Raw genomic sequence first — 12,505 nt, 5'->3', positions numbered from 1 at the left:
CAGTGATGGCGAACCTATGACATGCGTGTCAGAGGTGACACGCGAACTCATTTTTTTTGGTTGATTTTTCTTTGTTAAATGGCATTTAAATATATAAAATAAATATCAAAAATATAAGTCTTTGTTTTACTATGGTTGCAAATATCAAAAAATTTCTATATGTGACACGGCACCAGAGTTAAGTTAGGGTTTTTCAAAATGCTGACACACCGAGCTCAAAAGGTTCTCCATCCCTGTCCTAGACAATAGAGCAAAGTGAGCCTGGAGCAAGTTACTGTTGCGGGGGGGATGGAGGGAAAGCAAAGGTGAGAGACATAAGTAAAACAGAGTGTCTAGGAAAAATTAAAGGGAAGATATCCTAAAACTTCTAGGAAATCTCGACCAATGAAGCAACGAAAAAAAAATGCCTCTATTTTTCTGTGAGCAACAAACCAAAGTGAGTTGGGGTATCAGACAATTCACTCATATGATTGCAAAGACAGACAGAAACTCCCAGATTGGAGAGGACTCCCCTGAGGGCTCCCAGATTTGAGAGGTGCAGGTCGGGCTGAGGGACCCCCACCCCCTACCCCCCCAGTGCACGAATGTCATGCGCCAGGCCTCTAGTGTTAAATAAAATTCTCATCAACATTTTCATTTTCTGGCTTTTTATCATTTTTGTGAATTTTATTCTGACAACTGCTTTTTAAAGTCAGGGGAAAATGATAAAGGTACATTTTATTTTTCAGGCCTATAATAGGTCCTGCATTACCACCTGGTTTTATTAAATCTGCACAGAAAAGTGACAAAGGCAGAGATGATCCAGGACACCAAGTACCATCATATTTCAACTCTAAGGTTTGGAAAATTTTTGTTTAAAGGATAAGCTGTAACAAACTCAAGACTTTACATAATTTTTAAATAATAATAATGACTACAGTTATTTGACTCAAATGTGATGTAAGACAGTCATATTCAGATTAATTGAGGATTATAGCATAGGTAGATAAATCAATTATATTATAAGGCCTGAGATTCTTTTAGAAAAATAATATGTAATGTTGGAAGGGTATTACATTTTCATGATAATCCTTGAAAGGAAGCTTCAAAGTGCTAGAAAATAGAACATGATGAAAAATGTAAGGAATCAATGTGATCTGACCCAGAACAGAGAAAGCTGAGGAATTTTTAAATAATGATCTTTACCTTGGAATTAACTCTCTCCTACCTAGCTCTGGTACCTGTATATAGCAAAGGCACTGGCGGATAAGTAATTTTATGAAAAGATAGATCAAGTGATTTTGGAGTTAAGAGTGAAGACTGTTTTCTTGTTGGAAGCCAGATCTTCAACACAAGCTGAGATTTGTACAGTGCTTTATAATTTTTAATGCATGTTACTCATATGGATATTATTTTTATCTTCTATGTTGTTATGAAATAGATGTTATGAAATAGATATGATCACATCTTACAGATGCTAGAAACCAGAAAAATTGGCTAATATACACAAGATTGCACATTTTTTCTTATTAAAGCCCCAGTTCTTATGCCTTTAAATCACCTGTTCACTCTGCTATTCTGTGTGGCTTCCTCTATGTTTATCTTTACTGAGTATTCAGCAGTTACACTGAGGTTGTTATTAAAGAAAATACTATGCAGTGGTTAAGATCATGGACTTCAGAATCATTTATTCATTCTTTCAACAACGTTATAGAGCTCCTACAGTGTATCAAGCATATAGTCACAGAAATTAATCTGTCAACAAATTATTTTGTTCCTACCTACAAAGACATTCAGAATCCAGCCACTTCTGTTACCACCCTGGTCCAAATCAACATCATATTTCACCTCTTTTATTGGTTTTCATGCTTTAGCCCTTACTCCTCAATTACCTCTTCTCAACGCAGCAGCTAGAGTTGCCTGGGTGAAACAAAGTCAGATCATGTCACACACTCAGCACCATAAATTGTTCTTCCTCTGCTTAAAGCCAAAGTCCTTACAGGGCCCTTTACAATCTGGCCTCCATTAGCTCCTTGACTTTCTCTCTATTTTGATCTGACCACACTGGGCTCTTTGCCATACTTTCTCAAATAAACAGGTAGGCGTCTACCCCCTGAGCCTTTATACCTGCTAAGTCTCTTCAAAATGGTCTTCCCTAGATATCTTTGTCTTGCCTCAGTTTTTTGCTGGACTGTCACCTAAAAGAGGTTATTTCTGACCTCCTAATTTAAAATTGCTAACTCCTTTCCCTTTACTTCTATCCCCTTCCCTCCTTTAATTTTCTCGGTAGTATTTATCACTACCTAAGATACCATTTACTTTACTGCTCCTTTTTGTTTATTATTAACTTCTCCTTGTGAGAATATGAGTCCATTGAGGACAGAGATTTTTGTCTTATCTCTAGTAGACATTCAAAGTATTTGCCGGATGAATAAGTCAGACACAGCCCCTGCCCTCATTGCTTAGTGTAGTGGGGAATATATACAGTAAACAAATACTGCCTAATATGAGTGATTCAAAAGGTGAGACAAAATATAGTGGAACCATGACAGGGAAATCTAATCTGAAGAAATGAGGAAGTCTTTTTCTCTGAGAAAATATCTAAACTGAAGATGGATGAGTAGGAACTAGCTTAGCAAAAAGGACAGGAAAGATTGGTCCAGCGAGTACAGATAGCTTATTTGAAAGCAAAAAAAGTACGGAGAGGGAGAAAGGGTTTTAAAAAATTTAGTATGGGGGAGAGACCGAGAGGGGGCCTGGAGGGGGTCAATGGGGAGAAAAAGGGGACATATGTAATACTCTCAACAATAAAGAATTATTTAAAAACAATTAGTATGGTTAGAGTGGAGAGAATGAGGAAAGAGTTAAGGGAGAGAGGTAGGCAAGAGCTTTGAATCCTGGCTGAGCTTAGTTTTCTTATTGGTAGCCTACAGGTTGTTATCTTACAGAGTTGTTGTAAGGATAAATTAGAACAGTGGGTATTTAATTTATAATAATTATAAGTATTACTATTAGTATTAGTATTATTACCACCTCTACTACCCATGCCATGAGAGTAACTTTGAAGAATTTACACTGAGTATAGGAATCCTTTCTAACAAGGTGCTTAAATATAGGAATAAATTATCAGAGGTAGGATTCTAGCCAAATGGAAGGCTGAGCCCTCACAGGTTCAGGCTAGGCTTTCCCAGCCACATCACAAAGGAGTGCTGGGGGGAAATAAGATTGCAACAAAATTAATACACTGCTGAGCTTAAAGAAAGGGAAATCCACAGATGCTAATAACATTGAGAGAATTCATACCGAGCAGTGAAACACAGTTACACAGCAGAGGGCCACAGTAGTTTTAGAGATGACACCATAGCATACCTGTTCAAGGTACTCTTGGTTCTGAATTCTTTGCACTGGAATTTCCCTCCTTTTTCTGTTTTCATATTTCCTCAAAGAGAGGCTTCTCTTAGTCTCTCATTCGTAACATATACCCCCAAATTAAGGCATACATAATAATAATAATAATGGTTAACATTTGTTGAGCCCTTGCCACAAACCAGACACTGCGAAGTACAATATAAACTCATATGTGCATAATTTACTTATATTTGCATAACAGCATAAATTTAAGTTAATCCGAAAAACAATCCTAGGGGATAGTATGTCAGCTAGAATGCTTTTAGCTGCAAATAACAGAAAATTCAACTCAAAATGGAATTGTCTTAATTTATGTAGTTGGCAAATGGGTTTTTATAATTTCCAGGTTGGTATATAATCTATGTTCTCAAAATAAGGAAAATGTGTTTCATACACAATAAGAGGTCTAGGGGTAGGGTCATTCCAGGGTTTGTTAATTCAACAGCTTAATGAGATCATTGATTTTTTTTCCATCTTCTCTATCATCTACAGTTAACTCCCCTTAGGCCAGTGATGGCGAACCTATGACACGCGTGTCAGAGGTGACACGCGAACTCATTTTTTTGGTTGATTTTTCTTTGTTAAATGGCATTTAAATATATAAAATAAATATCAAAAATATAAATCTTTGTTTTACTATGGTTGCAAATATCAAAACATTTCTATATGTGACACGGCACCAGAGTTAAGTTAGGGTTTTTCAAAATGCTGACACGCTGAGCTCAAAAGGTTCGCCAGCACTGCCTTAGGCTGACCCCTTATATATCAAGACTGCCAGAGTACTAAGATTCACATGCAGATGGCAATGTCCAGACATAGAAGGGGAATGGCCCCTGTCCTGTAGCCCTTTTTTATTTTTTATTTTATTTTGTTGTTAATCCTCATCCAAGTATATTTTTTCCACTGATTATTTAGAGAGAATGTAAGGATGGGAGGGGGAGACAGGTAGAGAGAGAGAGAGAAGTCCAGACATAGAAGGGGAATGGCCCCTGTCCTGTAGCCCTTTTTTATTTTTTATTTTATTTTGTTGTTAATCCTCATCCAAGTATATTTTTTCCACTGATTATTTAGAGAGAATGTAAGGGAGGGAAGGGGAGACAGGTAGAGAGAGAGAGAGAAAGAAATACCAATGTAAGAGAGACACATCTATTGGTTGCCTCTTGCACTGGAGATCAAGCCTGCAACCGAGGTATGTGTCCTTGATCAGGAATTGAACCCGAGGCCCTTCAGTACTGGGGAGGGAAGCCTTCCAAGGTTTCCCTTAGACCACTTCTCACATTTCTTTGGTCAAGTGGTCAAGAGAAATAAAACCAACGTGTTTGACTTAGAATTATCAACATTTTCCCTCAGGAATTAGAGAAGATCCCAGTTTCCTGAGAAGAGCATGGTTTCAAAGAGGATGAACAAAACTAGTGTTCTCTTAGCAACAGAGTAGTTATTAGTTGAAGCTGTTTTAATCCCCATCTGAATGACAAAACAGGCCTAGAAATGTCAAATTACAGGCCTGAGGTCATAGGCAAATTGAGGCCTTGAAACTTGGTCTGCCTAACTCTACAGCACAAAATATAAACCAGTAGGGTACATATTTTTCTATTGTATTTCTGAATAAATAACTCACCTTTTTTTTTTTTTTAAATTAACCCATCCAAAATACCAAAATGACTTATAACCTAGATTGGGTTTGGGTTTATGATTCTGGCTTCTCATTTTCAGTTTAGTATGTTGGACAATGTATTGTTTGCTTTTTTGTTTTATTGTCTCTAAGTAATTATATCAATTAAATTTTAAGTAATTTGGGATCATATTCTGTAACCTCTAGGTTTAAAGATAATGTCTTATTTCAAAAGGAAACAGATAGCAGTGAAGATGAGGACATTGTTGGACCAATGCCTGCAAAAGGACCACTTAACTATAGTGTAACAGCAGAGTTTGATAAAAGAGCCCAGAGAATGAAAGAAAAACTGATTAAAGGAGATGATGTAAGTTTTAAATATACTCTACTCTGAAAAACAGGCTAACTAAATTAAAAATCTAAATTTTAAAAATATACATTAAAAAATACATATACAGGGTGGGGCAAAAGTAGATTTACAGTGGTAAATGTGCAAAACATGGTTCATTCTTTTTTTTGTTAATCCTCACTCGAGAATATGTTTATTGATATTTAGGGAGAGAGAAAAACATCGATGTGAGAGAAACATCAATCAGTTGCCTCCCCAACTGAGGATTGAACCCACCCCCTTTCATTGCACAGGACAGTGCTCCAGCCAGTTGAGCCACCCAGCCAGGGCTAGTTTATTCTTCTGTTGTTGTTGTTAATCCTCACCCGAGGATATTTTTTCCATTGATATTTTGAAAGTGGAAGGGAAGGAGGGTGAGAGAGGTAGAGAGAGACAGACAGACAGAGAGACAGACAGACAAAGAGAGAAACATCAATGTGAGAGAGACACATCAATTGGATGCCTCCTGTAAGCACCCCAACCAGGGCCTGAATTAAACCTGCAACCCAGGTACATGCGCTTGACCAGGAATCGAACTCGCAACCTTCAGTTAATGGGCCAATGCTCTAACCACCTGTCAGGGCTTGTATTATTATGTATTGTATTATTTTCCATACAAAAAACTGTCCCTCTACTTTTGCCCCACCCTGTATAGGTACAGGTATGTATGTATACATATAAAGAAAATTTAGGAGCTGGGTAATCCAAAACTATAAAAGGAAAAGACTGGCAAATTTGCCTACTGAAACATTTGAGTATGGCAAAAGATAACAAAGTCAAAAGAACAATAAATTAGATTTTAAAAATTGGTAAAATAATGATAAAAACATCAGTTCTTTTTGTTTCTCTTAAAGGATTCAGCTAAACCAATTACAAGGGAGTCCTGGATGACTGAGCTTCCTCCGGAATTGAAAGACTTTGGTCTTGGGCCCAGAACTTTTAAGAGAAGAACAGACACCAAATCTGGAGATCGATCAGTGTGGACAGATACTCCAGCTGACAGGGAAAGGAAGGCCAAGGTGAAAGTGGTTTTTCATGTATTTCTGTCCATGTTGGCTCTATTTTGAAAAGGCACAAGGCAGAATTATTTAACGGTACTATTTCAAAAGTTATGATTCCGAAGGGAAAATACAGATTTCCCCTTGAAGGAAAGTTGGAAGGAAGGAAAGTGACACCATTTGCTTACCGTTTCCCAATAAATTGTATCATTTAAATCTCTAGAAAACTCTGAGACATGAGTTTATTGACTTAATTTTATAGGAGAAACTAACCTCTATGAGGTCAGTGTTTCTGGAATTACAATGCTGGTAAGTGATGAATATAATTCCATTCTAGACTTTTCTAACTCCAAGTTCTTAGAGTTAGAAACTCTAAAACTGGTCCTTATACAGCATCAAACTATTTCCATTACAAGGTATCTTTTAAAATATCTTGGGGGGGGGGGGGAACAGAGTCACAGATTAACCTAGATAAATGATGCATAAAACTCTTGTTACTATCAAGATAGGCAAGAAGCACACACTTGCATTAATAGTGCTAAATACAACAAAATAAACAGAAAAGCTAAGCTCATGGATCTAGAGAACAGATTGGTGGTTGCTTGAGGTAGGGGGCGGACAAATGGGTGAAGGGATCAAAGGTACCAATTTCCAGTTATAAAGCGAGTAAGTTCTGGAGATGTAAGGTACAGCATGGTGACGATAGTTAATAATACTGTGCTGCATATTTGAAAGTAGCTGGGAGACTGGATCTTGAAAGTTCTCATCACAAGGGGAAAAAAATTTGTAACTGTATAGTGACGGATGTTAACTAGATTTATTGTGGCGATCGTTTTGCAATATATGCAAATACCGAATCATTACATTATACACCTGAAACTAATATAATGTTATGTCAATTATACCTCAATAAAAAAGAAGCACTTTTATCAATACATTAAATATTTACAAAATATATACCCAAAAAAGTATGCATAAAATACATTATTATCTTACATTTTTCTTCTCTTGAATCTTTTCTGCTTATTATGCAATACTCAGTTGTAAATTAGGAGTTGAACCAATGTCCTCCTTAAATTTACTTCATCCAAAGGTTTTAATGCCCTTAAGCTATCCCATTCAAATCTTAAATATTCTACTAATTAGCACCTTATGATTATAGCTTTATCAGTTCTGACTTAAACAGTTGTACACTTAGTTCATTCCCCTCACTCTGTTTATCTTGTTCATTAGTACCTAGACTTATGAGGATTCCTATTTTCATTCTGTAACTATCAATTGTGTTACAGTGTAATTATAAATTGGTTGTGAAATAGTGTTATTCTTAAAATGTGGATAATATGTTGAAGTCTCAACATTTTAGCACCCTACCCTGAATATGTGGCAGCATCATAAGTTCTCTATTGCCCTGAAGATTAAAAAGAATCTGAGAGTTGTAGTAGAAAGGTGAGGTGCACCAACACACATGGGGGCAGAAGAGGCAGCAAAAAATGTGGTGTAGACATGAGCGACACCTGAATGACTGGTGCTGGAAGGCCCATCTACTAGTAATCTTTCTTACCTGGTCTCTTATAAAAATAATGTTGGTGTTTTTCTAATTTAGCCTTTTTGATTATCTCCAAAAATATAATTAACTCCCTTGCTTACACGGACTTTTTACTTGTGCCTACATTTATTTATGCACTTTTCTGTCCTTCTGTTCCTCATTGTAGATTAATAGGTGTCTAGCCTATAGCCAGATATGCAGGGAGTCTTCAGATGAAAATGGAGTCAATAGAAACTAGGCCAGAGGTGGGCAACCCCTGGCATGCGTGCCAAACATGGCACGCCAGTAACTTTTGCTGAATGAATTTTATTATTTCTTCAAGGTTCTTCACATACGTACACCTTAAGAGGTATCAAGTAGGCGTAACATGTTCTCAAAAAATTAGGGTTGGCACGCAGAAGAATTTTGAGTCAGAGATTTTGCTGGTTTTGGCACGCACTCACAAAAAGGTTGCCCACCCCTGGACTAGGCAATATAATCTGAACATAAGTGATTATAGGCCCAGTGACTTGAGTTGTTTAGATCTGGTCATTCTTTTCAGGGCTGAAGATGTGTTGTTCTATGTTTACAGTGGACTATTAAAGGAATATAATACCCTTTAAACTTTATGTGGTACTATATTATAGCAGATAGTACCACAGAATTATATTTATTTGTGGAACAAACTATTATCACAAAGCTATTTGTTTCCTGATATTTTTGATCCTGTGTAAAGTTCATTACCAATTTTTTATTTTTGTAACAGATCTTAGTCCTTTCCCTTTTTTTAACTTCCTTTTTAATAGGTTCTCTTCACTTCATCTTGCTTTTTTATATTTGATTCCGCAGCATGCCATCACCCCTATCACATTCACTTAGCTGACATTACCTAAAAGAAGTAAAATTGCTCCTTAGGAAGAAGTGGAAGGGTGATGCATAAGTTAATTAAATAAGATCTGTTATATTCTCACCTCCCAGTCTTGACTATATCTATTAAGTCTTAAATGGTCAGGTTTTTATATCCATCTACCGTAACATCATTTTTTCTGAATATTTACAATTAGAAGTATACGTTTTCTGGGAAATGTTTTATGGAAAAGTAAGAATTGAACTATTTCTTTGTTTTTAACTTTATTAAAATGTTGTTTTAGTCCATTAATAAGATAAAAATTGTATAAGAGCCTCATTGGTTTTCATAAGCAAATAGCAATAGTATAAAAGTATGCTTTGAAAAATGGTTGTTAATTGTTTTTTTTTTCTAACTAAAATTTGTTGGAAATGTATCTAAGTACAAACTTTATTTTTGTGTGTGTGCTATGATAAATGGTTATCTTAATTTTGAATTCCAGTTATTCATTGCTGGTGTATTTTGTATATCGGCCTTGTGTCCTACAGCTTTGCTGTACTTGCTTACTAGTTCCAGTTTTTCTGTTGATTCCTTGGGGTTTTCTACCTAGACTGTTTGTCATCTGTGAATATGGTTTTATTTTTCTTTTCCAGTCTGTACACCTTTTATTTTATTTATTTTTTTAATTTGTTTCCTCAAGAGTGATTTTCCAAGTTTTGAAAATATAATACAAGATTTCTTTTTAAGCCTTATTTTATCTTTTACATTTCATCATTGTTTGTCAGACTCATGTCTGAGTTCAGGAAATAGGTGATTCTTCCGGTTAGTTGATAGAGTTGTGGTGTTTTTTGTTTTTTCTTGTTTTCAAGAAAATCTTAGAATACTAATAGAAATCTTACCGAATATATTAACATTTCTAATGGAAAGAGGTTCAACAAGCCTGGTTTAGTTTAGTCTCTGATTATTCAATCTGAGTGAAAATAGTAGTATTTCTTTTTTACTTTCTCTTAATTATATGGTTCAGTAATGTGTTATCTGTGTTCATTCCTCAGGAGACAAAAGAAGCAAAGAAGTCATTCAATAAGAAAGATGAAGAACATATATTGTCAGGAAGGGAAAAGAGATTGGCTGAGCAGGTGTCCTCATATAATGTAAGTCAGAATAAAATATATAACCTTTAACTTTTTTCTATCTTTTAATGCTCCTCGTTTTTTCTTTTGCTTGTTTGTCTTTCTTTTACATGTCTGAACTCTGTTGTATATATATTTATGTAAAATCCTTTTTGGAATATTCTTAGTTAATTTTTTTACTTAAGTCATATATAAGAAATTCAATTCCTAGAGTTTCAGTAGCATGTGATCAGGAAGTAAGAGCCCTACTAACTCCTAGAGAACCTCAATTCATATATTTTTTAATTATAAGCAGATTTGGAATATTTTATGCGAAGATTTAAATATGGGAGAAAGATGTTTTTAAAATATGGTTCAATCTAAATTTGTAAACTGAATGGTCAGTATTCATTTGGCATATCATCATTTTGTTACATTCTCTTAGTCAAGAGAAGAAAGAAAAATGGTGTTCCAGCTCAAAGAATAAATGTCACTTAACCCATTGGCCCCTGGAAGGTGTTCAGGTGTTCAGGAAAATTACCTTCTGTTTCTAAGATATTAGTTAACAAAAAGTCCCATAAACATTAAAAATATAATGAGAATGATTTATTGGACATATGTAGACAGTGAAGCTTAAGCACACAGGAAACATTTTTGGAAACTGACCAAAAACTCAACTGCCGTGGAACATTTATGAAAACTGATGAACTCAAAAGTCATTGTCTCAAGAAAATTGAAAGTCACAATCATTCAAGCCATCTTCTCTGACCACACAGAATTTAAGTTAAAATTCAAATAACTTAAAAGTCTTATACAATAAGAAATTAGAAAAATTCAAAATTTAAACTTTGCATCAAAGAAGACATGATTAATGGAATTTAGAAAATATCTAAACCTGAATGATACAAAAATACAAATATGTGGGATGCAATATAAAGTGGTACTTTTGGCCAAGATTTATAGCCATATTGAGATATGTTAGAAAAGAAGAATAACTGAAAATCCACAAGCCGTGCCTTTTTCCAAATGGGCATTTTTATAAAACTAAACATACACCTACCTTATGATCCTGCAACTCCATCCTAGGCATCTAAGACAGATGAAAACATGTCCACATGAAGACTTGAACATGCTTTATTCATAGTAGCTTCAAGAAAAGACTTATACAGAATATTCATAGACATGTTATTCATAATAGCTAAATTTGTGAGTATCCCAGGTGCCCATCAAAGAGAAAGAAAAACCAAACTGTATACAATGAAATACAAAAAAAGGAACAAATTACAAATGACTGTGTGGTTAAATCTCAAAGTCCTCGTGCTTAGTGAAAAATGACTTCCTACACAAGTCCATCCTCCATGATTCCATTAAAGTGGAGCTCTAGAACAAGCAAAATGAATCTATGGTGGGAAAAAAATCACAATAGTGGTTGTTGGAGTGGAAATGTGTGACTGAGTATAAAGGAGCATACGGAGCTTTCTGGGGTGATGGGATTGTTCCAGATCTTGATAGGAGTTTAAATTCTAAAACTTAGTAAATGTAATTTAAGATTTGTGCATTGCATTGTGTATAAACTTACCTTAAAAGAAAAGCTTGTAAACAAATATTGAACTCTAGCTAATGAAATGGTTGGTGAAGTACTTAGGGTACATGTAGTGATGTGTGCAATTAACTTTAAAATGCATCAGAAAATTAGGGTTTTAATCTCATACTGAAATTTTGGTTACTTGTAAGATGTGCTGTTCAAAATAGTAATAGTCTTAAGACTAAACCACCTTATAATTCTTAATTTTGATAAATCAAGCACTATTTAAAATATTACCATTAAACAGACAAAATAAAAATCAAACTAGGATCTTAGCATGAATTTTTAAAAGCTACTATAACACTGTCCCATTTAACATAAATTGCCCTGGCTTTTATAAAGCTTTATAAAACATGCATTTTTGTTAAATGATTAAATCAGGTAAATCAGCAAATTAGTCTCTACATGAACTGGCTTTCAATGTGATTTTTAGTGAATTGACTATTCGAGGTGTTTTTCATTGTTTTTTTATGATTCTAGCAGTAGTTTGGTCAATGTGTGTCACAGTGTACAGATGATGCTAACCCAGACAGTATACCCGAAACAATTGATATGACCAATTTGAGACCTTGAATTGTTTGAATTGGCTATAATAGTCCAGTGGTTTGATCTATTCCCTGTCTTCATTGATACTTAATTTACTAAATTTACTAAAGCAGATGCTCCTTGACTTTCGCTGGGGTTACATCACAATAAACCCATCATAGGTTGAAAATATCATTAAGTCAAAAATGCATTTAATATACCTAACCTATTAAACATCACAGCTTAGCCTACCATACCTTAAACATGCTCTGAACACTTACATTCACATATAATTGGGCAAAATCATCTAACACAAAGCTTGTCTACACTAATAAAAGAGAAACATGGTAATTAGCGTACAACCGCTACCCTTTTCATTGGCTAATCAGTGAGTATATGCAAATTAACTGTCAGCCAAGATGGCGGCCGGCAGCCAGGCACTGAAGCGAGCAGGGAGGCTTGCTTGCTGCAGACTCCAACGTTCCCCGCCTCACTTGCCGGCCTCTCAGCTGCAACTCTAAGCAACTAT

The 12,505-nt window shown here is 35.3% G+C and overlaps 1 protein-coding gene across 1 annotated transcript in view; it reads left to right on the top strand.

Annotated features, from left to right (window-relative positions):
* GPALPP1 (GPALPP motifs containing 1) overlaps positions 1-12,505 on the top strand; it is a 31,182-nt gene that overhangs the window by 9,609 nt on the left and 9,068 nt on the right. Inside the window, exons 4-7 of the mRNA XM_005863227.2 lie at positions 729-837; positions 5,235-5,366; positions 6,242-6,406; positions 9,810-9,908. Of these exons, the coding sequence (XP_005863289.2) occupies positions 729-837; positions 5,235-5,366; positions 6,242-6,406; positions 9,810-9,908 (505 nt within the window). The remainder of the gene's footprint in view (positions 1-728; positions 838-5,234; positions 5,367-6,241; positions 6,407-9,809; positions 9,909-12,505) is intronic.

Source organism: Myotis brandtii, unplaced genomic scaffold (genome assembly GCF_000412655.1).
Source record: "Myotis brandtii unplaced genomic scaffold, ASM41265v1 scaffold174, whole genome shotgun sequence".
Taxonomy (NCBI): domain Eukaryota; kingdom Metazoa; phylum Chordata; class Mammalia; order Chiroptera; family Vespertilionidae; genus Myotis; species Myotis brandtii.
This window is presented reverse-complemented; position numbering and strand designations above follow the sequence as displayed.